Source organism: Pipistrellus hanaki (genome assembly GCF_964339955.1).
Source record: "Pipistrellus hanaki genome assembly, chromosome: 1".
In the NCBI taxonomy this organism is placed as follows: domain Eukaryota; kingdom Metazoa; phylum Chordata; class Mammalia; order Chiroptera; family Vespertilionidae; genus Pipistrellus; species Pipistrellus hanaki.
In genome coordinates, this window is record NC_140503.1 from 36,108,361 (window position 1) to 36,135,994 (window position 27,634).

General features: G+C 39.1%; 1 protein-coding gene across 2 annotated transcripts; it reads right to left on the reverse strand.

Moving 5' to 3' along the window:
- Window positions 1-4,481: 4,481 nt before the first annotated feature.
- On the reverse strand, window positions 4,482-22,147 carry CDKN3 (cyclin dependent kinase inhibitor 3). 2 transcript variants are annotated; one of them, XM_084877952.1, is made up of 8 exons: window positions 22,030-22,147; window positions 19,318-19,400; window positions 17,680-17,735; window positions 17,079-17,123; window positions 13,107-13,329; window positions 9,387-9,418; window positions 6,976-7,076; window positions 4,482-4,696 (listed from the first exon to the last, which is right to left on the reverse strand). In XM_084877952.1, exons 1-8 carry the CDS (start codon window positions 22,036-22,038, stop codon window positions 4,610-4,612), a joined length of 636 nt encoding a protein of 211 aa, XP_084734078.1. In that variant the 5' UTR covers window positions 22,039-22,147; the 3' UTR covers window positions 4,482-4,609. The 2 variants fall into 2 exon arrangements, with proteins under 2 accessions (XP_084734078.1, XP_084734077.1); XM_084877951.1 differs by having other exon boundaries at window positions 6,976-7,079.
- Window positions 22,148-27,634: the final 5,487 nt, after the last annotated feature.

Sequence of the window (27,634 nt, forward strand, 5' to 3'; positions counted from 1 at the left end):
CTAGATATGTAGTCCTTAGCTGATTCTTCAAAGATGATTGACCGTGAAAGTCACCCACCTTGGTGGTAGGTTGTTAGTTCCTAAGCATGTAAGTGATTAGAACATTGAGTACTTGGATGGTCTCTCTATATCTACTAATCTTTACCTTTTCTAGTGTTTTATGCAATTTAATCCCTTACAGGAGAAAGCAGAAACAAAATTACATTTGACAGTATCCCATTAACTCTTTCCTTGCTCTGAATTTAATTTGTGTCTCCCCCCTTCCCCATTAATCTGTTTTGTTTTTGTGTTAATCCTCACTCTAGAATATTTTTTCCAATGATTTTTAGATAGAGTGGAAGGGAGGGAGAGAAGATGAAAAGAGAGAAGCAGCATTGTGAGAAACATTGATTGGTCGCCTCCCACATGAACCCTTGACTGGTAATTGAACCCCAGACCCTTCAGTGTGCAGGCTGGTGCTCTAACCACTGACCCACATTGGCCAGGCTTAGTTAGCCTTACTTATATTATTTTTGTAGGTCCAGTTGAGGCATAGTTAGCTTGGGTTATAATCCTTTCAGTAATCCCTCTGCAGACAGCTGTTGAAATACTCCTCCCCCCCCTCCTTGTTACAATTACTTTTGATATTAAATGCTTTAAGAGGTTTCCAACTCAGAAACCATTACTGTAACACATTGTGACTTATGTTTACACTAACAGCTCTTTGTTGCTATGGGTACTATAGATTCTCCTGAGTTAGAAATCTTATATAACAAATGTAGTCTGTTAGGAGCTATTCTCTTGAGTCATACTACTATATCATGGCATTATGTCCCTTTAGAACTAAGGGAAGCATAGAGGTAGAAACTTAATTTGAATACCGGTATCTGAATTTTATTAGTGGCGGTTCTTGATTTTCATAGTGCTCAACTGATTTCCCCACCCCATCCCAGAGTAGAGGAGTTGGCTCCCAGGCTGTATACAAACTGTGCATTTGTTTGAAATTTAAATTATTTTCCATGAGAAGGAGGCATGATAGGAAATGACCAGACTGTCCACTTTTGACATGTACCAGGTATGACTAAAGCATTTGAGAAACACCATGGATTGAACTATGAACTGTCAGACCTACCAGTCAGGTTCAGATACCCTGATAATGGTCTCACAAAGCACATGCAGATTGCAGTGTCTCTGTCTCTTAAAGGTTCAGTATCTTCCATCTTGACCACTCATGCTAATAGCTCTCGTAATAGCTCTTATCTGCTCCTCAAATCAACATTTTTTTTTTTTGAAAACGTCAGATATTTGTGTATTTGAAAAGAAATAGAGCTGAAAATATACTTTGAAGCTAGCAAAATATTTTTTTTGGTACAGCACTTTTCTTTTCCTTAGGTTATATGTTTATGATCAGTGTTCATGGGATGGTATTGCCATGGTGCAAATAACGACTTCTGTTATATCCGGCAGGGGGCTGGGCTTTCATCTTAAGTGTGGCTACAGCATAGCACTATGATACCTGGAGCCCACTCAAGTACTGATCTGTATTTTAAAAGTACACATCTAAGTTTACTTATTTACATAATTAATACCCACCAATGTGCATCTCCCGATCAGTTGTATAGTATAATTGTAAATCAGAAATTCTGCTAGCAAAAATATTTTAAAACATTCTTTTCAAAGGGGAAAGACAAAAAATATTGACACTGTGTCTAGTAATGTTCATGAAAGTACTCATTCTTTTTTTTTTTTATTGTTTAAAGTATTACACATAGAAGTACATATATCTCCTTTTTTCCCCCTATTGACTTTCCCCCAGCATCCCGTACCCTGTCGCATGCCCTCATCCCACATAGTCATTCTTTTTGGAAACTAACGTTAGTCTCAAATAACTTTATTTATTTTGCTCAAACCAATCACAGATCTGTAAGACCAGCAGCTGATGAGTCTCTGGGACTAATATATAGCTCAGAAGTTGGTTCTGAACTAATACTCCAGGGTGACATCATGAGCAAAATGTAGTTCTATTTCTGGATATGTTGAGTAGCTTTTGTAGAACAATTTTGTTAAAGCTAAAGCTAAACGTTTAAAAGGGGTGTACAGCTTTGCTTTTGTTTGGTTTTGGAAAACAGTATTAACAATATAAGGTGATCAATCTATGGGATGAGAGTAAATGTCTTACCCTACATTGATTTTTGTTAATGCACATTGTGGAAGTAAGATCTAGTGAATATCTTGATATGGAAAAGAATGAATAATTTTATTGTTCAATGGTTTGCTAAACATTGCATTTCTTTGATTACCATGTTTATATATTCTGGAGAAAAGGTCTTAAATAATAGATTGATGACTGGGTAGACCCTAAAACTGCTAAGAGAAATATAGAATGTAGTTAGCTATTTGTGCTCAAGGTTTGTTAAAATCCAAGTTAACCTTAAAGGTGCTGTACCACCGTCCAAAGAAAATGCCGTTAAGTAGTCCTACCTTCCTAGCGCTTGCGTGATTTTGCTTTTGTATATTTAATAAAAACCATCTCAAATGTTTGCTTGTGTAGTTTATGGATAATGGTTGATTATGAAGTGTGTTAATTCAATTTCAGCGGTTAACTTGGCATGAGCAGGACTCTGGACAGTCTCTCAGCCTCTCCTTTCCCACTGTTTGGAGGACTGAACCACAGGTTGGGCAGATAAGATACTGTCTAAGACTGATTTACATATTAAATTTTAACTGGACGAGTATCTTCCATAGTGCCACCCCATGTTTCTTTTCTGTCTTGGGATAATTGATGTTTTTCCATATCCTTGGTGCTAAAGTAGTTTAGTCAAGCATTTTAAATGGAAAGGGTTAATGAGCACTTGCAATGGAAATTAACACATGCGTGCACTTGGCAATTCAATTGATTATAAAGGGTTTGATTAATCCAGGCCAGTATTTTCCCAAGCATTAATAAGCCATAGGTTTATATTGGAAGAAAGCTAATATAAGATTTGGTCATGTCAATTTGAGTGACTTCCTAAAGTTTAACAGACTATTGTGATTTTAACTTGTATTTGGTTATAATACCAAAATCATTAGGCAGGTCAATCTGTGATTGCAGCCCGTACTTTAAAAAAATAACTTTTCTTCTTTAACTTGGCATTTATTGTGTTGGAAAAGAAATCCCCAGTTTAAACATAAGAATGTTAAAATATTATTGCATATTATGGTACATAGTGGACCTTTGGTTTGAAGTTCCCAAACAGCACTAGAGGCAGCCCTCAGGTTAAGTCAGACTCAATCTACGTCGTTTCGTGGTTACGTCGCCATCTCCCATTTATTTGTTAAAAAAGTTCTGCCATTTTGACGTATGTACCTATGTGCTTTATTTATTTTATTTATTTACCACAAGTAAAGGTCAGGAATTGTTATCTTTATTTAAAAATTTTTGACTGTTTCACTTCATTACTGCTGTGTATGTGGTCCATGTGAGTGACGTAGGTGCTTATAGAGGTGGGTTCGACTTATGGCGAAAATTGCATTATGTCGCAGTGTGGGAACGGATCTCCGACGTAATCCAAGGACCTACTAATTGTTTTAAAATGTTCTCTCATGAAATTAAAGTCACTTGGCAGCAGCAAGAACAATGTGAGACAAAATAGTTTTTTTTTTTTTTTTGTAATTATATGATTATTTACAAACTAAGTTTTGATGGAGTGAAATTTACTTTGTCTTGTGTGCAAGTGCCTATGATCCTGGTTCACATTTGTGATTACAAGTAACCAAGAGAGTCAAGGGACCCACCTCATATGACATTAAAACACTGATGTCTGTTAAAACAGGTGGCTTTGATTCATTGTATAATCCTCATCTATAGTCCAAATGACTGCTTTTGGTAGCTCAGTCTTGAATTGAAAGACAAAGACTGCTGATGAGGAAAAAGACATGTTCAATAGCATTAGGTAAGGCGAAGGAGAATTGGAGATTGTTAATCTGTAGATAAGTACTTTATACAGTAAGAATGAAAAAGGGATTAAAGTCATTCCTGTAGTTTCTAGGGTGAAAAAAATGTTCTAAGTCCAGAGCAGCTGTCTGTACCAAGAATTTCATGTCTCTGAAAATGTGCAAGCAAATGCTGGCTGGATACACAGCTGTTGGGAATGATTCAGTACTGGCAGGGAGTGACGAGATGATCTATGAGATCCCTCACAATTTTATATGTCTATGAAGTACAAAAAAATGGGAGCGAGTTTGAGAGGAATAAAAAGTGAAAGTTATTTAAAAATAATTTTACCTTGCTTGGGTACCTATACCAGTTTTCACACTTAGTACTATGTTACATGCCACTCAGTAGTTACAATAGTAAAATGAAGTAAAAATGTGGTAAGAAAATGCAACCAAATATTTTTCCCATATGCTTTTTCAGCATTATCTCCAGGTAAAATATACCAGAGCAGCCAGTTCATTTCCAAGAAGGAAAACTATATAGCAATTATTTTATCCTATAAGAGATGAAAGACACAATGAAATTTATCAATAAAACCTTTAGAAATACCTGCACATATACATTTACATTCCAGTTGGTAACACTTCAAATTATGTTGGAGAACTCAAATATTAAACATGGTCATATATATGCTGTTTGAAGTTCGTGTTTTTATCTAGATACAGATCTTGATAGTGAATCTTTTGAAGACAGGTGTGCAGCAAGTTTGTCCCGGAATTCATGAAGATAATTATATTGCTGAAAAAGGTAAAGATGTATTGAAATACATTGTAGAAAACTACCTCCCAGAATAGTCTCAATGCTGGTAGGAATCAGGAATCAGAAACATTTGCTAAAAACAATCCTGTATCCTTTGGGGTAGGCAAGTATTTATATTCCAGTAAAGCTGCATAAAGTGTGAAAAACTTCAAAAAATTAGAAGGTAGCTTGAAACATGAATATAAATCTGTAAAAATCCCTTCTCCCTTTACTGGAAGGAGCAAAAAAGATTAAAAATAGGTAGTGAAGGAATTCTTTTTGTAAGTGTATTTTCCCCTGTAGGAGGAGGGTGTGGGTAAGTAGGGCGGAGGACTTTCTGAAGCAATTAACTTTGGTATAGTCAAAATCTATTTCTTATAGAAGCCCTGTGTGTGTGTGTGTGTGTGTGTGTGTGTGTGTGTGTATATATATATATATATATATATATATATATATATATATATATACACACACACACTTTTTGTGGTGACATAATGCATTTGGAATAATTTTCAAAGTAGATAATATCACACATCATTAATCTTAAGCAAATTTAAATTTTTAATTTATTTTGAGTTTTAATAGCTTCCTAGAGGATATTCTTACTCTGCCAATAATCTCATTCCCTCTCATCACTGAGGGGTGGAAATTGCATATTGCTAATGAGGAAAAGCCTGTTTGCCACAGATTGCTAAAGTGATAAATTGAAAGCCCATACTAATATGGGCTTAATTCTCTCCAAGATTAAAGATGTAAAAAGTTCATATATGTGTACAACTATGTGTATTTTATTTTGTTTTGTTTCAGAGTGAGACGGGAACATTTTGAATTTGAAGCCTCATTTGATCTTAATAAAGGGAGCTCTGTTTTCAGAACGTGTGCATGACCTTATTTGAGCACGGAGATCCAGGCTGCTTGGGGAACTCATCAGTTGTAATAATTCACATTCATTATACTTGGTTAGGTTTGCACCCTGGGAAGATGGACTGTTCAGCTCAGGGAACCACCTAAAAGCCAACATTCTTTAGTGCCTGCTCCTGATTGAGCTTTACAGAGCTAAAATAAAGTGAAATCTGCAGAATCTTTTCAGCAACATGATTAATCCTAATATATAAAAAGCTAGGAGCCGTCACAACTGAAACTGGACAGAAAACCTAACCGGCTGCGTGGGGCGACCAGGCCGGCAGGGTGTGGGGGGCCAAGCAGGCAGGCAGGGGGTAGCAGTTAGGGGTGATTAGGCCAGAAGGCAGAGGTGGTTAGGGATGATCAGGCTGGCGGGGGTGGGGTGGGGCAGTTAGGGGCAATCAGGCAGGCAGGCAGGTGAGCAGTTAGGAGCCAGCAGTTCCAAATTTTGAGAGGGATGTCCAACTGCTGTTTTAGGCCCAATCCCCGGCAGTCAGACATCCCCCGAGGGGTCCCGGGTTTGAGAGGGTGCAGGCTGGGCTGAATTTCTGCACCGGGCCTCTAGTATATAATATCCTTGGGCATTGCCACCACAGTGCTTTTGAAGTGTTAAGGGAAAAGTCAATGTGGAAAAACGCCACTTTGATTATCCACAGTAAAATTGCTTTACATTTTTTTGTATTATAGTCATTCATCTATCTTTATTAAGTGTTTGGATGATATAAGGCCTTCATTAGATCTTTTTTCAGTAAAAATCTACCCAAGGAATTCCCAAATTTATGGTAACCATCTCCTTTTTCCAAGTGAGATGATTCATTTCCAGAATTGAAGGGGCAAAAACTGAACAGTTGTAGATCTTGGAAGAGTAAACTGAGAAGTTCAATTTTTTTTCAATATTGTGAGCTTTTTTAGACATCTAGGTTATATTTAAAATTAAAACAATTAAAATATAATCAGGTGGTACATGAATAATAGAATGTTTTGGATTTTTATTGCTCTTTTGATAATATAGGGGTTCAGAACCAGCCACCCCAAGATATATGGTCAGTGGTACATTGGTTATTTTGAGCTAAAGGCAACCAAGAGAAACTTCTGCCACCTCCTCCCCAGCTCTCTAGAGGGATTTGAATTAGAGCCTTGCCAATAATGAGTTATTATAGAAGATAACCCATCTATATGGCAGGGCAAACTAATTACTGAACGTAAATTTGATTTTCTCTTGTCGACGTCTCATGTTGATTTAATTATTCAACCAGCCGAAAAGAGCCAGAGGGGGGAAGGGGACGTATTTTCCTTTCCCACCATGATGAGTTACCCTGTGTTTCTAAAGGTCTGCCCCCCCATCACACTTGCACAAAAACAGTCCACCTCCGTACCTTTATGGTCTGTATCGCTCCAGATCCTCTTAGGTCTCTCAGGCTGTCTATGGCTTGCTGTGGTGATACTGTGTCAGACAGATACAGTAGGAGACAAGCGGCTACTAATAGAACATGATAGGAAAATAGTAAATTATTAACTAATTCATGGTAGGATAGAGTATTTTATATTTAATTACACTTATTTTGGTACAGAACACCAAGTTTGGTATTATTGTTTGAAATGAATTAAAAGGCTGAGGCCTTAGTATGTGTTTTTTGACAGTTAAATTGTAATTTTGAATGATTGGATTAAAAGTAACACTGGCTTCATTCTTTTTCCCCACATAGCTTTATTGAATTATTAGAGGCCTGATACAGGGAATTCATGCAAGAGTAGGCCTTCCTTCACCCGGCTGCCAGCACTGGTTTCCCTCAAGCACCAGGGACCCAGGCTTCCCTCACAGCCCTGGCTTCATCCAGAAGGTTGCCTGGAATGACATCCGGTCTAATTAGCATATTATGCATTTATTATTATAGATAACTCATATATCATATAAGTATACAATTTAAAGTATACAAGCCAGTGGATTACAGTGTATTCAGATATGTGCAGCCATCACCAGTTTTCACCACCTCAAGAGAAACCCTGTACCCTTTTGTTACCATCCCCCTACCACCCCATCCCCCCAGCCCTAAACAATCAACAATCTATTTTCTGTCTCTATAGATTTGCCTAGTCTACACATTTTTAATAAATGGAATCATATATGGTCTTTTGTGACTAGCTTCTTTCACTTAGCATAATGTGTTGAAGATTCATACATATTGTGGCATGTTCCTTTTTATGGATGAATACTTCAGTTTTTGGATATATATTTTGTTTATTTTTCAATTGATGGAAATTCACGTTTCAATTTTTTGGCTATTATAAATAATGCTGCTATAAACATTCACGTATAAATTTTTGTGTGGACATGACATTTTTATTTCTTTTGGGAATATACCTAGGAGTGGAATTGCTGGCTCATGTATTAACTGTGTTTAACTGAGGAATAGCCAGATTATTTTCCAAATATTTTCCAAAAGCTGCACCATTTTACATTCCCACCAGCATTGTATAAGGGTACCACTTCCTCCAGACCCTAGCAAATGCTTATTTTCCATTTTTTAGATAATACTATCCTAATGAGTATTAAATGGTATCACATTGTGGCTTTTTTGTTATTGTTAATCTTTAGCAGAGGATAGTTTTCCCACTTATTTATTTATTTATTTTCCCGGAGAGTGGGAGGGAGGGAGGAAGGGAAGGAAAGAGAGAAACATCGATGTAAGACAGGCATATTGATTGGTTACCTCCCACAAGCGAGGATTACAACCTAGGTACATGCCTTGATTGGGAATCGAACCTGTGATCCTTCTTTGGTGTTTGGGCCAATGTTGTAACCACTGAGCAACATTGGCCAGAGCTTAATGTGTTTTTGTTTTGCATTTCCCTGAGACTAGTGATGCTGAACATCTTCCCCCCACCCTTTTTTTTAATAAATGTTTTAATTGATTTTTAGAGAGAAAGATATATAGAAACATTGATGGAGAAATTTCGATTGGCTGTCTCCTACACATCCACTACTGGTGATCAAGCCCAAAAGCCGGGCATGTGCCCTGACCAGGAATTGAACCTGTGACCTCTTGGTTCCTCAACCACTGAACCACACCAGCCAGGCTGAACGTCTAATTTTCATGTGCTTATTGGTCATTTGTGTATATTTTGTTTGGAGAAATATATATTTAGATGTTTTTCTCTTTTTTTAAAAATTGGATTGCTGTTTTATTATTGAGTTTATGAGTTCTTTATAAATTCTAGTGAGTCCCTTATCAGATGTATGGTTTGCAAATACCTTCCCCATAATGTCTTTTAATTTTGATAGTGTTCTTCGAAATACAAAAGTTTTTAATTTCCATACTGTGCAATACTAGAAGGAATGAATTTATTTCAGTGTGATATTTCATTTAATGTTTTTCCCCTAATACATTTTTTTTTTTTTTTTTTTTAGTTTAAAGTTAACATATGGTAATTAACTTTGGTTTTCATACTTATGTTACCAGTGGGTATTATTTAGAAGTTACTGTTGGTATCTAACACCTGCATACGGATAACTAAGAAAACAAAACAAAACAAAACACAAGAATGCAGGTGCTAAGACTTATAAATTATGTTTTGCAGAATCCTCCAAAATAATGCTGAAAACACCTCTCGCTCCCACCTCAGCTTGCTAGGGAACACCAAATTTAGGGCCTTAAATAAACTGATGGTCATAGCAGACTTATATTGTGTTTTGTTTCCTTTTCACACAGTGAGCATATGCCCCAAAAAGAGGAGTTTGCATACTTGAAGTAAAAAAACAACTGAATAATGAAAATATATTCCTTACCAAGACAAGATCTTCCAATTCCTCCATAACAGCTGAAAGGGAAGTACAGTTTTGAGATTTATATATTTTCATTCCATCCCAACAATTACAACTAAGGACTAGTTCTTCCTGCCATCTATTTTTAACTTTGATGTCCAGCACAGTGCCTTGCAAACTGAGATTAATAAGTATTTTTGAGCTGATGAAGAGCAAAGTGCTTATTTATATGATGAAGAGCAGTCATCCTGAACACTTGTAGGGGTCAAGTAGGCAAGGCCTTTTTAGAGACCTCTTTAAATGCCAGGATCTACATCGGAGAAGTGTAACTGGTTACTAAATATGGTAGAAATCAGACTCTTTTACCAACTACCACTTGGATGATCTTCCTCTGTCTGAATAAAACCTTAGTGGTTACGGGACAAGTGCTGTCTGTATAATAACTCTTCATTTACCTTAGAAGAGTACAGAGGTAGCATACCACAGAGGTGTAGAGCATGGGCTCTGGAGCCCCACTACTCGGGTTGAATCTGTATCTATCATTTATTAGATGCTTGAACCTAAGCAAATTACTTAGCTTCTCTGGGCCTCAGCCTTTTCACCTATAAGATGGTGACAGCAACAGTGCCTACTTCATAGAGAGGACTAAATGGGTAACATCTGTAAAGAGCTTAAAACTGAGCTTGGCACATAATAAGAAGTAAATTAATGTTAGCGCTATGAAGATATTAGCAATTCTGCACAACTGATCTCAGGAAAATGAAGATTGACCTTGAAAACAACAAAAGCATTCATTTTAAGCATTTAATCAACAACACTAAAAATGTATTACACACTTCCTAACTTTCTTAGAGCATATACTGAAACTAATTGGGTGCTGATGACTCATCCTGAACATCAATTACTATAGTGTATTGTAGATGAAGCTCTACATACATGTCTCCTGATAGGATGTGAGGCAGAGGACCAGACAGGCACTGACCTCATGAACTGGCTTTCTACTCAGTGTCCCAGATGTAGGCCCGTTTCAGAGATGAGGACCCACGGCAGAAAGGTAGGTAGAGTACTGCAGTGGCTTTCTGCAAGACTACTACTGCTTTACACCTCTTGCTACTCTTATCTTTCCTCCTCTGTCTGATTGGTTGATTGATTCCCACTCATCCTTCAAAACCCACCTCCAATTTTATTCCCTGAAATGCCTTGCACTCCCCCAGAAACTATCTCTGTCCTGTGTGCTGCCTCATACACACCTTGTGTGTGCTTTGCATTCACATGATAGCATTGTTAGCTGTGGATTCCTTGAGGGTGAGGGCAGTGCTTCACAGTGTGTGTTTTGTATTCAGTTTGTATTTATTTTGTTTTGCTTTCTTAGTTATCCCTGTGTGTTTTGTATTCAGTTTGTATTTATTTTGTTTTGTTTTCTTAGTTATGCAGGTGTTATGATACCAACAGTAACTACTAAATAATACCCACTGGTAACATAAGTATAAAAACCAAGTGTTATGGGTTGAACTGTGCCCCCAAAATGATACATTGAAGTCCTAATCCCTAGTGCTGTGAATGTGACCTTATTTGGAAACAGTCTTTGTAGATGTAATCAAGTTAAGATGAGGTCATTAGGGTGGGCCCTCATCCAATCTGACAGGTGTCTTTATAAGAGGAAAATACCATATGAAGGCACAAACACAGAGAGACAACCATGTCATGACTGAGGCAGAGATTGGAGTGATGCAGCTACAAGCCACGGAATGCCTGGCCACCACTGGAAGCTTAGGGAGAGGCAAAGAAAGACTCTAGTCTCAGGGAGTATGGCTGTTGGTTATGATTTTGGGCTGCTAGCCCCCAGAACTGGGAGAGAAGAAATTTCTGTTGTTTAAAGCTAACCAGTCTGTGGTGCTTTGTTACAACAGCCCTAGGATATGGTATATCATGGTTATACCATGCTCACTGACTTTATAAAGGAATGAAATATCCAGGGAGAACTAGTGAGACAGTGAAAAAATGTACCAGACCTTCTTTCGGAGGGATAAACTCTAGAGCTGTATGGTCATCTGGGCACTCGAAGATGGCAGAATGGAGAGGAAATTGTCTTTGTCCCAACAGTAGTTACTCAAGGACACCGTGAAAGCTCTGGGACAATGAAAACTTCCGGTCATCAGATGGTCTGTGGGAGCCTGAAGCAGTTAACATACGAAAGGCTGCCCACCCATCTTTCTATCCTGTCTGCACTGTTCAAACATCAGAGTATTTGTTTTGCTAGAACCTATTAGAGTGGAATTCATTAAGCTTCTCTAATCTGAGCTAGTTTGATCTCTGGAAACTTTTCAGTAAATATTTCAAAAATTTACTTGAGAAAAATGCAAAAAAGAAAAAAATTTACTTGAAAAAAAAAAAAAATCTCAGATTTGGTTTGAAAAAGGGTCCAAAAATTGGAAAATGTTTTTCCCTAGCTACATCTAGTTATCTAATAAATTTTAGGCTTAGAATATTTAGCAAAGACAATTCTTTATTCTAAAATTTTGCTTTTATAATTAGTAAAGCAATTAGTAATTGCTTACAGTGAGAGAATATGCTTTTCGCTAGAGCAAGTTTGCAAATTGTAGGATGGCTTCTAGTTCTTTATTCCCTACTAGTTCTCTGTTCATCAGAGTTCAGTTTGGCCACAAACAGGTGTGTACCCTCAAAGACCTTGTGCTACTGTGCTTTGCCTTCAGAACCGGAACTGTTGCATGAGGCCCCTGAGCTCTAGGTCAAAGAAGAGAAGTTGACTAGGCTTGCCCTTTTCCTACGTGGTCTAAGACTACTTGGTTATTTCGGTTCATCTGCATAATTTCTAACTCAACTCAATGAATTCATGGACTTTAGAGCTTTTGAGGTATTAGAGTATTTAATATTCTATCTTGTTTCAGAAAGGATTAAGCAGCTTATTAGGCTATAAAAAGTATCATGAACACAGAGGACTGGTTTGCTTCCTGTGGCAGGTCCTCTGCTGTGTCTCACTTCTGGCAGAGCATCTGTCTTCTTATACACAGCACCACTTCTCTTCCTTTCTACAAGCTACTCTTTTCTTCTCTCCTCTTTTTTTCTTAGCCTGTTTTATTTTGTTTTAAGCTTTCATATCAGCAGCTTGTGTATAGCCATTTGACAAACGGTGAGAGTCCCTCTTTCATACTGGTAGCAAATTCACATAATCAAATATACTGTAATTTTCAAGTCATATTTTTAAGAGTATCAGTACAACACCTTGTAGAGAGCGAGCACTCAGAAATTGCTTTTATTACTTTTGAAGAGTTAAGGACAATAAAAGAATAGATTGCTTAGGATTTCTGATTATTTCTTTACTGCTAATTTTTATAAAATTGGCTTTCTTGTTGTTGGAAGCAACTGAAAGGCTGATCCATAAGTTGTTAATATGAAAATAATGCACAATCTTTTTTTTGGGAGGGAGGGTCCTAAAATTGTAACTAAAGGTCTTTTTCTTTTGGAAAGAAAAGCCTGTATCCCTATTCTAGAAATTTCAAAATCTACTCTTTTATTGTTCTTATTCTTCAAAAGTAATAAAAACAAATTTCTGAGTACTTGCTCTGTACCAGGTATTGTGCTGGTACTTTTCATCCATTCTTTCTTTTTAATCCTTACAACAAAACAGAAGGTAAGTAATAACTGAATAAAGATGCAGTAATTGGAGAAGTCATTCTGACTGGGACATTTCTCATGTAATGTATGGAGAAAAGGAGAACTTACTGTATTAAGGTTTTTCGGTTATTTTTAAGGCAGATTGCAAGCGCCTCCATTATTTCACAGCAGTTGGCTATGTCGGGAGTCCCTCCATCTGGGATTGGATGATGATGAGTAATAATTCCATACTGTTGATAGAAGTTCAAAAGGTTTGGGACTCTATATTTTGATAGTTCCCCTCTGGTGCAGAAAACAAATATGTCTTGTATGCCATAGTTCTTTAGTTCTTCTGCCAATAGACCAAAATACACAGACACATAGCATATAGAGTTAACATTTCTTTTTTTAAGGAATTATTATTAAAAAAAATGTTTTTATTGATTTTTTGAGAGAGAATCATGGATGTAAGAGAGAAACATTAATCAGTTGCTTCCTGCATCCCCCGCTCCCACCAAGATGGAGCCCACAACCTGGGCATACGTCACCAATAATCTTTCGGTGCACAGGATGATGCCCAATCAATGGAGCCACACCGGCCATGTAACTGGAGTTATATTTCTTAAGCCAAACTAAGTAAATAATAAATGATAATCTATAAATTTTAAGTGCTGATAATCTAAAACAATACTGATATGTCTTCAAACTAGGGTAAAAATTAAGTCACTTTTCATAAAATGGGATTTACTAAAACATTTGCAATAAAAGGTGGTTAAATTTAAATCAGACTTTAAAACACAAAATGCTTTTTACTGAATTTAAAAATGAGTCCATTATATTTTTGTTCTTGATATATTTTACAATAAATGTTTCAAAATAAATTTAATATTTCAAAAAAAACTCTTGAGAAAGGATGATAGTACTTTTTTTTTTTTTTTCTGTTTTCTTCCCACAAAACCAACCATGTTTGTTGCTTTCACCAATCTGTTGTTTTGTTTCACCCTGAGCATTGTATATAAAGTCTCCAGCATGACCATGGTGTCAGAGCTCTTGTATTCATACTGTACCACACCATCATGAATTTATGTACCAGGTCTCTAGGAAATAAAATACTAACTGTACTAGAATTATACAATTTAGCCACTTTTATTAGTATAATGAATATGAACCAAGCAACAGTACCATAGGCCATTCTATACACCAGAACTTTCTTATGGCAATATCTAATTCTGACTGATCTCAGCCTCTTCTCCCTCCCTATCTCCCAAATCCAAGGATATTTAGCTATTTAAGTACAAAGTGCCTTTGATCATGAACCTCTAAGTAAATAACAAATGATAATCTATAAATCTATTGCACTTGAAATATGTCTAGTCCAAATTGAGATGCTTTCTAAGTGTAAAATACATATCTAATTTCAAAGATTAAATACAAAAAAACCTACCTCATGTTTTATAATAAAAACCCATTGAAATGAGACTATTTAGATTAGATTAAGTAAGATATATTATTAAGTTAATTTCACCTGTTTGTTTTTTGTTTTTTTAATGTGACAACTGGAAAATGTGAAGTTACATATATGGCCTCTACTTGTGGTTCCCATTATATTTCTATGGACAGTGGTGCTCTAGATATTACTGCAATTTTTTATACTTCTAAAAAGATTTAACCTATCATTAACACACCTAACTATTTTTAAGAGGAAGTAATTTTCTATTGCCTCTTGTACACATTGGATAATTTCAATTATATAGTGGTTTTCAAACTTCCCTGGAAAGCACTTTGAGGAGGAACCACAGGGCCTGCCACAAGGAAATTCTAGGGCTCTATCAAACATTGTCATTTTTTAAAAATACTGAATTGCATTGAGAAACAAAATGTGTGGTAGAATATTGGAAACCCCTTTTATAGAAGATACTAAATAAATAGGGCTTTTAAAAACGTGCAAGGTTGGATCTTGAACCAGGGATTTAAATTAAGTGTTCTCCAAATGGAAATTTCCTACCAAGGTAGGTGTCTAACTCAGAATTTTTTTTTACAAATATTACAAGGGTCAACTAATCTATTAGCCTCTTAAATCTTTTTTTTTTTTTTTGTAGGTAAGATATAAATTAAAGTACATCAGCAAATTCATATTCTAAAACAATGAGAAAAAAATGAAGATTAAAAAAGCTATAATGGTCAGAACCAATTAATAACATATTTTTATTTTGATGTAATATAAGGACACTAGAGGCCCAGTGCACGAAATTCATGCACGGGAGTTAAGGGAGAAGGTTGTCCCCTCAGCCCAGCCTAGACCCTCTCCACTCTGGGATCCCTTGGGGGATGTCTGACTACTGGTTTCACCCTGATCACAGGGATTGGGCCGAAAACCGGCAGTCAGACATCCCTCTCACAATCCGGGACCACTGGCTCCTAACTGCTCACCTGCCTGCCTGCCTGATTGCCCCTAACTGCACCCCCACCAGCCTGGTCACCACCAACTGCCCCCCTCTGCCGGCCTGATTGCCCCTAACTACCCTCCCTTCTGGTCTGGTTGCCCCTTAGTGTCCCCCTGCTAGCCTGGTTACCCCCAACTGCCTGATGGTCTGGTCACTCCTCACTGACCCTCCTACCCCCTGCTGGCCTGATCTCCCCACGCAGCCTGCTGGTCAGTTGTTTGGTTGTCCCTCACTAACTCCCCTGCTGGCCTGGTCGCCCCACCCCATGCAGCCTGCTGGTCAGTTGTTACTGTGAGGGCTTTGTGACCAATTTGCATATTACCCTTTTATTAGTATAGATTGGTAGGACTAGTAGTCTTGAAATATTCCAGGTCAACTAGAATAAAATATTTTGAAAATCTGAGTTTTTTAGCATTATGCAGTATGTAAATTTCAAATTGGAGTAGATTATCAGGATGTTTGTAAGATTATCAGACTTGAGGTGACAGTGGTCGGAAACATCTTTGAGCATGTGAAGATGAGACCTCACTCCATCGCACCTAGGTGCTGGCTCTCTAAATTTTCTATGTGGGATGGACAATTTCACTAAGACCTCTGAGTTCCCAGCTCAGGCTTAATTTCCACTACCACAGTCAAGTCTGTAAAGAACAACATTCAAAGATCTACAAAACGTCAATTTTATATTTATATACTTTTCTCACTCCAACTTATACATTCTAAACCCAAAGGCAGTTTCCATCTTACCTAGTAGAGAAACATACGTATAAATTGACCATACCTCTGCTACACCCACAGCCAATCAGAGTGAGTATGCAAATTAACCCAACAAAGATGGTGGCTAATTTGCATACATACCTGGGTCCTGGGAACCTCCTCCACACCCAGGTCACTCCAAGCTGGCCATCGGTAGGAGGCTTTAGGTTTGGGAAGGGGCCGAGCCTGTGATCGGAGGTGCTGGAAATCCCCCTTCCCAAGCCTAAAGCCTGGGGTGGAGGCTTTAAGCTTGGGCAGGGGCCGAACCTGGGATTAGAGGGAAGGGGAAAAAAATCAATGGAAACATATCCTCAGGTGAGGATAAAAAGAAAAATAAAGAAATGCCATATCCTATGAAAGACACATCATGAAAATGCTTAAAGAAAGTTGTCATTTTTTCATGGTGAAGGGACTGGAGTCCATGTTGATGAAAATACCTTGGTGGCTGTGGTGGCTGGCAGTGGCTGCAGCAGTGAGGTGATGGGACTGGCACCTTCCCCTGATCAGCCTGGTCGCCTCCTGCAAAGGGAGACCAGACTGCAGCGTAGGTCCGCTCCCAATGGGGAGTGGGCCTAAGCCATCAGTAGGACATCCCCTGAGGGCTCCCAGTATGTGAGAGGGGACAGCCTGGGCACAAATTTCGTGCACTGGGCCCCTAGTGTATAATATAATTACCATTCAGTGAAAAGCAACACCATGCTTATTTTAGTGAATGATGAGTTTTCTGTACCCTTCACAAATACCTCTTTACATATTAGAATAAGTGTGTGGTTTGAAATTTTATGAAATACCAATAATTTATTTGGTATATTGAGAAGAGACTACAGTTTTTCTTTCTGACAAGGAGACTGTTAGTGTCATTTTAAAAGAAATTATTAACATGGTTGTTTCATATTACACCTACCTGTATCTTTTTGGATATTTCTTCTAATATCTTTAAATTTACAACCTATAAGTAATGATAAAACAAGTGAAAAAGTCAGTTTTTGGTCATATATAACAAGCATATTTTAACAAAATATAGCTACTTTAGAAAGACATTCCACATGATTATTAATATGCTTCAATTCCATTTTGAATGTAAATTTCAATTTCTTATATTCTTAGGAATAGAACCCAGGGATTTATGGATCCCAGCTGAAGCAACTACTAATGTGAGGATTATTTCTTCTATGTTCTTTAGGTAACAAGTACCTACCTATAGTCCTCAGTCTCATATTGTAACCCAGGGTTTACATTTTATTAAGATAGATAAGTCAGAAATGTAAAACTGAATGTGGATCTGGAAGGGTTGAAGAGTGTACCTATGTTCCTTTATCTATGGCCCAACATAAGGGCTCCCAAAAATGAGTGTCCATGCTGATGGCCAATTCTCCTATTACTCAGTATGGAGAATAATGTGTTATCTGACCAAAAACAAACAAAAATAAACAAAAACTTATAAGAGAAAAAACCCCACCTTTTAAAAAATATATCAGTAAGAAGCCAACTGTAGTGTTACCTACCTGGAAGAGCACATAAACCCAGGAACTGAGAACAATTCACTCGTGACAGGGGCAGCCTGAAAAGATAAAACTTTATCAAGTATAGTTCAGTCTTTAAAAAGTTATAAATGAGAATTCAATTTAGTAAACGTGTGTGCTTGCCATTAAACAAGTGGTTTAAAGGTCTATAGTAGTCACAAAACAAAAATTCATAGTTAAATATCAATGTATTGGTCTCAAAAAGGTCGAGAAAAACTGGAAGTTTTGAAACGGAGACTTATCATTTGCTTTGTTACAATTTAAGTCCTAAAAAGTGGCAAGTCAAACTTACCTTAAAGATAATGCCTAGGATGCCAACAGCTAGTATAAAACGCCCTTAAGTTACCCTGAGATATGTTGTCTTAGTAACCTTCAGAAATAAGCTGGAAAATGACCATCTGACAATATCATTCCTAGCATTCAGTCTATATTACTATTTTAAGATTCCTTTGTAGGACCTCCTTAAACAGATAAAATTTCATATGATAAAAAAATCACAGGCCACCCATTCTTTGTAGTAATGGATTTTGGATAAAATTAAATAATTTCAAGAAACCATATTCCCAGTTTGCAGTACTTGGGGACAATGGGGGCAGAGACTTATCTTATTTTTAAGATAGAAAATGAGTTTAGAGGAAAACAGGGGGCAACATATAAATATCACTTGACTTTGAAAATTAGATGAATTTTTGAGTTTAAAAGGGAGTTTGGAAAGGGCAATGAAAGATAATTGCTATTTAAAGGCAGAACAAAATTTTAAGGACAACACTTTTATTCTTTTTCTCTTCCTATAGTGTTGTCCTATAAAAAATAATAAAAAGTATTGATTTTAGATAGGAGAGAGAGAGAGAGAGAGAGAGAGAGAGAGAGAGAGAGAGAGAGAGAGAGAGAGAGAGAAAGAGAGAGAGAGGAACACTGGCTTGTCCCACTTATTTATTCACTCATTGATTTGTTCTTTTATGTGGCCTAACCGGGGATGGAATCCACAATCTTGGTGTATCAGGAGGATACTATAACCAATTGAACTCTTTGGCCAGGATTGGAATGGCTTTCTTAAAGAAACAGATGATTATATTTACAGGCAAGAAAGAAAGCATTTGATTGCTGGGTGTAATCTGGTATAACCATAAGTCACTGCCAAGATTTTAAAATTGGTTTTCTATAGAAACATTTGTATTTGTTATTGTATCTATGGCAATTGGCTTTTAATGTTAAATGGTCTGCTGATAGATGCATTACTGTGGCAAGTAGTTCTAGGATTTGACTACATGATAAATGACAAAATATCTTCTGTTACAGTGTTCTTTTATCATAAAAGAATAAGTAGGTTTTGGTACTAAATGGGAGATCATTCCAATGGGATCTCAACTCCTTAATTACTAGTACTTGTTTCTATTATGGTTTCCTCAATATATAAAGACTCCCACGCACCTGCAAAAAAGCCTAATTCTATCAAAGATAGTAAATAAATCATGGAGTTGGACAATCTCATAAAAATTGGAATTATAATCAGTGGGAGAGAATCGTTAAATTCTTTCAATATGTGGACTTCATGCTATGAAGATTATGATGTACATATCAAATATTTTAACTCATCATTGATCATAAATGTTAACATACCATGATATCTGAATTGGAGTCTGTTCATCTTCAATAGGCTCTTCATCTGATGAGTCAAACTCACTTGTCTGCAATGAAATAGGCTTCAAAAGAAATTAGTTATGTTAAATAACTGTAAAGAATATTTACATATCATCTTAGTATAACTGATCTTTGCTTAAACATACACTGAATACGTATTTGATATTTATTCAATCTGGAATGTCAGAGATTAGCAATTGCAATGATAATTATTGTTATTTACCATACTATTAATAACTACAGCACTCTGTAGTAGAGCTGGATTGAGAATCAAGAAACCCGGCTTCTGGTGTTGGCTCTACCATTTAGAGTATAAGTGATGTCATTTTAGTCTGGATCTCAGTTTCTCACAACTATAAAGTGAGATTTACTCACTCATTCACAAACATTTCTTGGACATCTTCCTCTGCCAACTTCTGGCAACCAAAGATTCATAAAACAAAGAGCCTCCTTTCAGTAGTTGGAAGCACAGACGTGTGCACCGATTACAGATTTTAAATGCTAACATGGAAGCAAAATCTAAGCATTTCAGAGCAAAAAGAGGAGCGAATAACTGCTCTGGGAGCTGGAGAAAGCTTCACAGAGGAGATGCGTTAACTGGGTTTTGAGGAATGAGCAGGAGGTTTCAGGCAGATCGGGAAGAAGTGAAGGCTATTACAAATCGAGAAAGGGCTTGTGCACTTGGAAACAGATCAGAGCAGAGGAGGTAGAGCTAGAGATGTTTTACCTACCCCATTTGTAAAAAAAAAATAAAAAATAAAAAAAAAATAACACCCATAGAACCTAGTAGTTTGATTGGGGTAGGAATTTTAGTTGGAATAATAACCTGCCCTCAAATTTGAAAGATTGAGATGGACTTTGTATGCTGATCTAAGGAGTTGGAACTCAATCCTGTGGGCATCATTTCTACATGGCAGACGGTTGAAAGTTTTATAGCACCAATAAAAACATACCTTTCTTCTAATCCTTAGTTGGAAACGACTGAGAGATAAAACACAGGAAAGGCAAATGGAGATCAATAGATCAGTTTTATTACTAAGGGTCACGTGTCTTTAAAGCGGTGGTCTGATTGGCTTGTCAAACCTTCATGCAGAATTGGATTCATCCACCCAGTCATAGGCAGCCAAGGCCCACCCAGGGCTCCCTGGGGCAGAAAGAATGCGCTCTCTGCAGAGAGAAGGGATGAAGGGGTTGAGCTACCTGTGTTCAGCTCCTCCCAAACCTCTGGCACAAGTGGAGGAGGAGGCCAGCTGATGTGCCCACACAGGGCAACGCGGGGACGAGAAGAGTAACCACCTAATGGCCGTTCCAGCTCTGACGCTGTATTCTATACCGGTTCTTGTTTGTTACAAGGAAACATTCCAGAGCCAGCTTAGGCTGTGGGTTTGAGGTGCTTTGGACCTATCTGTATTGTTATTAACTCAACTTAAACGAAGGCCAGTCAGTAAGTTGTCAACCTTAGTGGTAGGTGATGGAAGTCAGGTGGACTTCAGCTTTTTGTATTGATCTGTTTTTCCTTTTTTCCTCCCTCTTAAAAAAGCAGTTTTGGTCAAAACCGGTTTGGCTCAGTGGATAGAGCAACAGTCTGCGGACTGAAGGGTCCCGGGTTCGATTCCGGTCAAGGGCATGTACCTGGGTTGAGGGCACATCCCCAATAGGGGGTGTGCAAGAGGCAGCTGATCAATGTTTCTTTCTATCCCTCTCCCTTCCTCTCTGTAAAAAATAAATAGTGTGTGTGTGTGTGTGTGTATATATATATATATATATATATATATAAATAAATATATTTTATTGATTTTTTACAGAGAGGAAGGGAGAGAGATAGAGAGCTAGAAACGTCGATGAGAGAGAAACATCAACCAGCTGCCTCTTGTACACCCCCTACTGGGGATGTGCCCGAAACCAATGTACATGCCCTTGACCGGAATCGAACCCGGGACCTTTCAGTCCGCAGACCGACGCTCCACCACTGAGCCAAACCGGCTTCGGCTATATATATATTTTAAAAAAAAAGCAGTTTTGTTCATTCAAGACGTTCAATTTGTGGGGCCCACTCAGGCAACCCGTCTGGGATTTACAGCTCCCAACGCAGCTGCACGCTTCCGGCTCCCCCAGACGCAGGGGTCCTGACCCCCAGGGAAATGCACACAGGGTGCCGGGTGGCCTCGGGGATGGTGACAGTGGTGGCCACACCCACAAGCGGGAATTGGCCATTGTCTTTCCTGAAATTTCCCCCCGTCCACGGCGAGGACAGCTCTCCCGGGGGCACGGGCAGCCCGCTACATCTTTGGGGGCTGGGGTACCTGGCAGACGGAGACCCTGAAGCTCTCTACGCCTCAGTTTCCTCGGGAAAACGGGCATGGCTGTCGCGAGTCTTACAAGACCCCGCAGGCGACAGCCCAGCCCTCCCCCGGCGCACGTCTTCCCCTAGTCCCGCCGCCCCAGTCCTCCCGGCCATCGCTCTCGCCGGCCCGGGAGGCGCCACCTCCCCTCCCAAAACGGTCGCTGCGCGTGTCGCCGCGCCACCGGACCAGGATGTCCCGGGGCCCCAGGACGGGAGAGCAGAGGAAAACCGGGGTCCGGAATAGACTGACATCGCTCCCACAGGAAGCGGGAGAGCCACCTCCAGAAGCCAGGACCGCTTCCGTCCGTCCCTGTGGCTCCGTTCCTCCGAGCCTCCGCCTGACTCACCGGCTTCATCGCAGGCAGCCCCGCGTCGCGACCCGCCACCGTCTCCCTCCGGCCGCAGCAGGGTCTCACCCCGCGCCGAACCCGCCCCTTCGCTCAGCTCATTGGTGCATCCCTTTGTGAGGTGGGGCGCGGTGTCTTCTAGGAGCCAATCACGCCCTCGCCCTGCTTCTTACTCCGCCCCCAGGCGCCTCCGGCCGCTCATTGGCTCCCAGGTGGCCTTTGAAAGACGCGCGGGAGGAGGGCCCGGTTGAACTTGATTGACTGGGCGGGCGCCCGCCTCCCGCCGGTTGGGAGGATGGAGGTGGAGGGGAACTGGGAGGAGCGAGAGCGTTTAAATGCTGGGAAGCCAAGGATCCTCTTGGTAGGGTTTCCAAGTGTTTCCAGGGTAGGAAATTTTGTTTGTTTCCTTAAAAAACAAAACAAAACAAAACAAAACAAAACAAAACAAAACAAAACAACAACAAAATTGTGTTAAGGGCATAGGAAGAGTTGGGGAGGCTCTACCCTGAAGCATCATATGAAAACACTACATCCCATAGACTTTATACTTATGGTCCTATCTAGTCTTACAAAAATACTATGGAGATAGCTAAAAATATAGACTATAAAGATAACACTGTATGTGTGATATTTGATGTTCTTGACCATTACAGGATCTAGACAGGTTAGGGTGTAGCTCAACCTTCCTGATCACTAAAATATGAATGAAATAATATTGTGTGAAGGGAAGATAAAAAGTGTCCAGATGGTTCCAAAGCACCAGTGTTTCTTACATAATCAGTTACAATCTTTCAAAAAATGTGATTCCTTTCTTCCCCATTCGCCAGTCCCCATTTTTCTGGCCACGGGGAAGGAAGTCACCAGGAGCAGTATTACCTGTAGAGCTGACAAAAATATGCAGAAGTTTCAGTTCCCTGACTCATGTTGTGAAAATCAGTGGGTGACGGAGCTAGCACAGTTTGACTTAGAGACCGAATTACTCAGGGTTCTCCAGAGAAACAGTACCCATGGGATATATACATAAAGAGATTTATTTTAAGGAACTGGCCTCCACAGTTGTGGAGGCTTGGTGAGTCCAAAATCCTTGGTCACGGAGGTTGGGGGACTGGAGACTCATAAAGGAGTTTTGGTTGGAGTTCAAAGGTGGTCAGTCTGTTGTAGAACCAAGACTAGTTGATGTGGCATGTGAAATCCAAAGGCTGTCTGTTGCCTTTTTGTTCTATTAGGGTTTCAGGTGATTAAACCAAGCTCACTCTCATTATAGAGGGAAGTCAGCTTTATTCAAAGTCCATCAATTTAAATATTAATCCCATCCAAAAACACCCTCACGGAGCCCTGGCCGGGTAGCTCAGTTAGTCAGAGTGTCATCCCAATACACCAAGGTTGTGGGTTCAATCCTCAGACAGGGCATATACAGGAATCAAATGATGAATGCATAAATAAGCGGAACAAAAAGTTACTATTTCTCTCCCTTCCTTTATCTCTCAAAATAATAATAATAATAATAATAATAATAATAATAATAAAATCAACAAAAAACAAAAACACTCTTACAGAAACATCCAGAATAATGTTTGACAAAATATTTGGGCACCATAGCACAACCAAATTGACATATAAAATTAGCCCTAACAGACATATTGGATTTGATCCATCCATTCATTCAGTAAATATTATTGAGCGCCATCTGTGTTCTAGGTATTATTCATAGTGCTTAGAATACTGGAGGGAACTAAACAAAATCCTTTATGCAGCCCACTTGCTATTGGGGGAGACAGGTAGTGATATGTGCTGTGAAGAAAAATTTAAACACCTGGAGCCTGATGACTATTCTAGGCAGAAAAGTCAAAGAAGGCATCTTTGAAGAGATGCCATTTGAGAAACACCCAAATGAAGAGAGTGAACCATTTGAATATTTAGGGGAAGAGGTTTCAATCTGTCTTAAGAGTGAGAAGGTACAAAGGCCCTGCGGTGGGAATATACTAGGTGTGTTCAAGGAACAGCAAGGAGGCCAGTATGGGAGGACCTGATTAAATGAGGAGGAGAGCGATAGGACATGAACCAGGGCCTTGTGTTGGGTTTGAGAGCTGCTTTTCTGAAGGATTACAGAGAGGGTTTAAAGAAAGATTAGGCCCTGGGGTTTAGGCAAGGCAATTCACATCTCTGTATGACACAGGGGAACAAATGCCCCCCTTGGTGGGCTTCAGGATGTTGTTATTCCCTCACTTCTTAACTCCTGCCTTCTCTCCACTTCTCCCAGAGTTGGCTCTATAGATCCTTTCATCTTCAGCACCAGTTAATACAGTTGCCATATCATTTCCTCAGAACAGACTTTCATCTTCAGCACCAGATAATACAGTTGCCATCATTTCCTCAAAACAGACTTCCCCCCTTGGAATGAAGTTCTAGCCCCTTCCAGTGTTGTGCAAATTCTGCCACCTCTGGCCTCAGATGGATGTGAACAGTCTGAATCTGTTCTAGCTCCTGCTGATTCTGCAGAGAGGAGGGAACGAGTGAGCTCTGGTCCCATGAGAAGTGGGTAGAGGGCTGGAATATTTCAACTTCTGTTTGTTTTCTCTATCAGAACTGTGTCCAGGCTTTCTCTTTCTCTACCTGAAGACAAACACATCTCACCTCTATGATGTAGCCTTTGTTTGTTTGTTGTTTTGTTTTGGCTCAGGGGTTGACAAACTTTGGCCCATGAATCAGATCACATAGGCCTGTTTCTGTAAAGTTTTATTGGAATACAACCATGCTCATTAATTTAAGTATTGTCGATGGCTGCTTCTATGCTATAATGGTAGAGACGAGTAGATGCAACAGGGATTGTACGACTTGCAAAATCTAAAATATTTACTGTCTGGTCCTTTACAGAAAAAGTTTGCCCACCTCTGCAATGTAGTCTATGAGAGAAATGTATATTTCTTCTAATAACACGGCTTTAAGTTTACTTCTTGCAGAGTTCTGGCTTTATTATGCTTAAACGTTCTTCTCTGCATGTCTTGGTCCCTTCGTCATTGAGGGTCCCACATAAACTAACAAGGCCTCTGGCTGAGCCATCTGATTAATGGCACCATAGTAACCTGGTTCCTCTCTAATCCCCAAGATTTTTTCCTGAGAGGGGGAGTAAGAGCATAAGTTCAGCTTGCCACACCTGTAGTCTGTAGTTAATTTTTTGGGTGTGTGACTCATAGCTGTTAACAGAATTGTATGTGATCAAAACAATGTGGACGATTTATCCAAACTACCAGATGAAAAAGTGTTAACACATGTTCATAGACAGGAGTGTTTTGGGAAATACTCAAAGGGAAATGAAACATGACTGCCATCAGTAGTTGCACTTGGATGTATGTTTTACAACAGATCTATATTTAAGAATATTTTGATATTAATGTGAATGGATTTGACATATGTGTTAGGGAGAGAACATTGGAAACTTAGAGTTAGATGCAATTTGGAGAGAACATACTTCCTCCCTTTTGACACGATGAGTTTAAGAATTTTTGTTGTAATGACCATCAGATACAATATAAGACATTCGCAGTAGACATGTGTTATTTTCTCATTGTTTATCTCTCTGGTGAATTGCCCCTTTCCCATTTCATAGGGTCTTGTTGGGCATGTAAATGGGACTGACCAATACGTGTGCCTTATTCTTCTGGTCACAGTTATTAATGCAGGGACTGCATATAACCCATGCCTCCTGGTCTTGTGAGCTTTGGTTGCTCTTATTTTCTTCTTTCCCTTCCTAAGATTTCTGCTTTTCTCCAGGAGGATGCTGAGTTCTAATTTATCCCAGATAATTAAAGTAGATTGTGAAATTTATTTGAAATATCACTTAAAATTTAAAATGACATTTATAATTGGAATAGATTGTATTTTTCATAACACTTTTACTCATCTTAGCTACTCTTCTGCAATGTGGCTTTATCTGGAGGTCGAGTATAATATTCATGCTTTTGAATGTGGCCTGGCCTTAGGCACCAGCTTGAATGTAGCAGAAGTGACAAATGATAAGCTTGTTAAGAGTTCATATTTCATGTAACCAGAACCCAATTCAGGAAATAGATTATCATCCCTCAGAAGTTTCCTTTATGTCCCTGTCAACTGTCACCCATAAGTTTAGCTATGTTTTGACTTCTGACCTGATTGCTTAATTTTGCTTGCTTAGGAATTGTAAATAAATGGAAGCTTTTGTGTGTGGTTTCCTTTGCTCAGCTTTATGTTTGTGAGATTCATTCATGTTGTGTAGTGTAGTTGTACTTGTTTATTTTAATGGCAGTATTTCATTATTTGAATATACTAGAATTTATTTATCTAATCTGTGGTGGCTAGACATTGAGGAGTTTCCAGTGTTGGCCTATTATAAATAGTGCTGCTATAAACATTCTTGTCCATGTCTTTTGGTAAAAATATGGGTGCATACTAGGAGTAGAAGTGCAAATGTTCATCTTTAGGGATACTGCCAGTTTTCCAAAGAGGTTATACCAATTTACACTCACACTGGCTCTGTGTTAGAATTCTAGCTCAACACCTGTGCTAACATTTGATATTGCCTTTCTTCTTCATCTTAGCCATGTGGTGAGTGAGTCATTTTATTTCAAAGCAGCATCTAATTTCCAATTGTTGAAAGACTAACACTAATCAGTTATATATCAGACAGAATCAGTAGATGCCATTCTTTAAGAATATAATATTTATAATTATATAATTATATTCAAACGTTTATAATATTTAGAATGTATGGGAAATGTTTCTATATTATGTGTTAACTAGAGGCCTGGTGTATGAAACTCATGCACGGGAATGGGGGTCTCTCAGCCCAACCTGCACCCTCTCCAATCCAGGAGCCATCAGAGGATGTCCTACTGATGGCTTAGGCCCACTCTCCTTGGTTCTCTGCTCTCTGAGGGGCCTGGCTGTCCTCTGTCTGTGGCGCCTGGAAGCTTCACTGCCACCTCCACCATGCGAATGGAGCTGCTATGCTATGCTGTCTGCCCTCTGTCGGTAAGGCCTGGGGGCTTCACCACCGTTGCTGCGTGAAGGAAGCCACCACACCTTGCTATCCACTGTCAGCCTGGCCTGGGGGCTGCCACTGTGCAAAGGAAGCTGCCATGCCCTGCTGTCTGCTCTCTGTCTGCCAGGCATGGGGGCTTTGCTGCCGCCACTGCACTAAGGAAGCTGCCACTTCAGCGGCAGGGCTGAGTGGACTGGGTGCCACCATCTTGTGGTATGGGTGCCGCCATCTTTGTGGCGGAATGACTATTAATTTGCATATCACCTTTTTATTAGATAGGATTAGCATGTGTTGATCTTTTTTTGCGTTATTTTATAAATTCAAGTATCATTGGATGTAGATATTTGGGTGACTTATGCCTAGTTTTAACCATAAAACTACTGATAAGAACTGAGAGGCCCCAAGTTAAGAAGGTTCCCAAACTTAGACAACATCAAGGAGTACCTCACACATTGTGATGGAAGAAATACATGTTTCCCAGGCATCATACACGGGAAGCCAAATAACCATCGCTTATGAAATAACATTTCTCTGGTTCTTCTTCTGTCCACTGTGTGGAAACTGCAGCCCCTCTCTATTCCTTATAGT

Excerpts from the sequence above, each read along its gene's own strand:
- CDKN3 (XM_084877951.1), bottom strand. Across the intron at positions 17,124-17,679 it reads GGGTTTATGTGCTCTTCCAG|GTTGTAAATTTAAAGATATT; the intron begins GTAGGTAACACT and ends CATTACTTATAG. Across the intron at positions 7,080-9,386 it reads AATTGGAAGATCTTGTCTTG|TAGCCGCTTGTCTCCTACTG; the intron begins GTAAGGAATATA and ends ATGTTCTATTAG.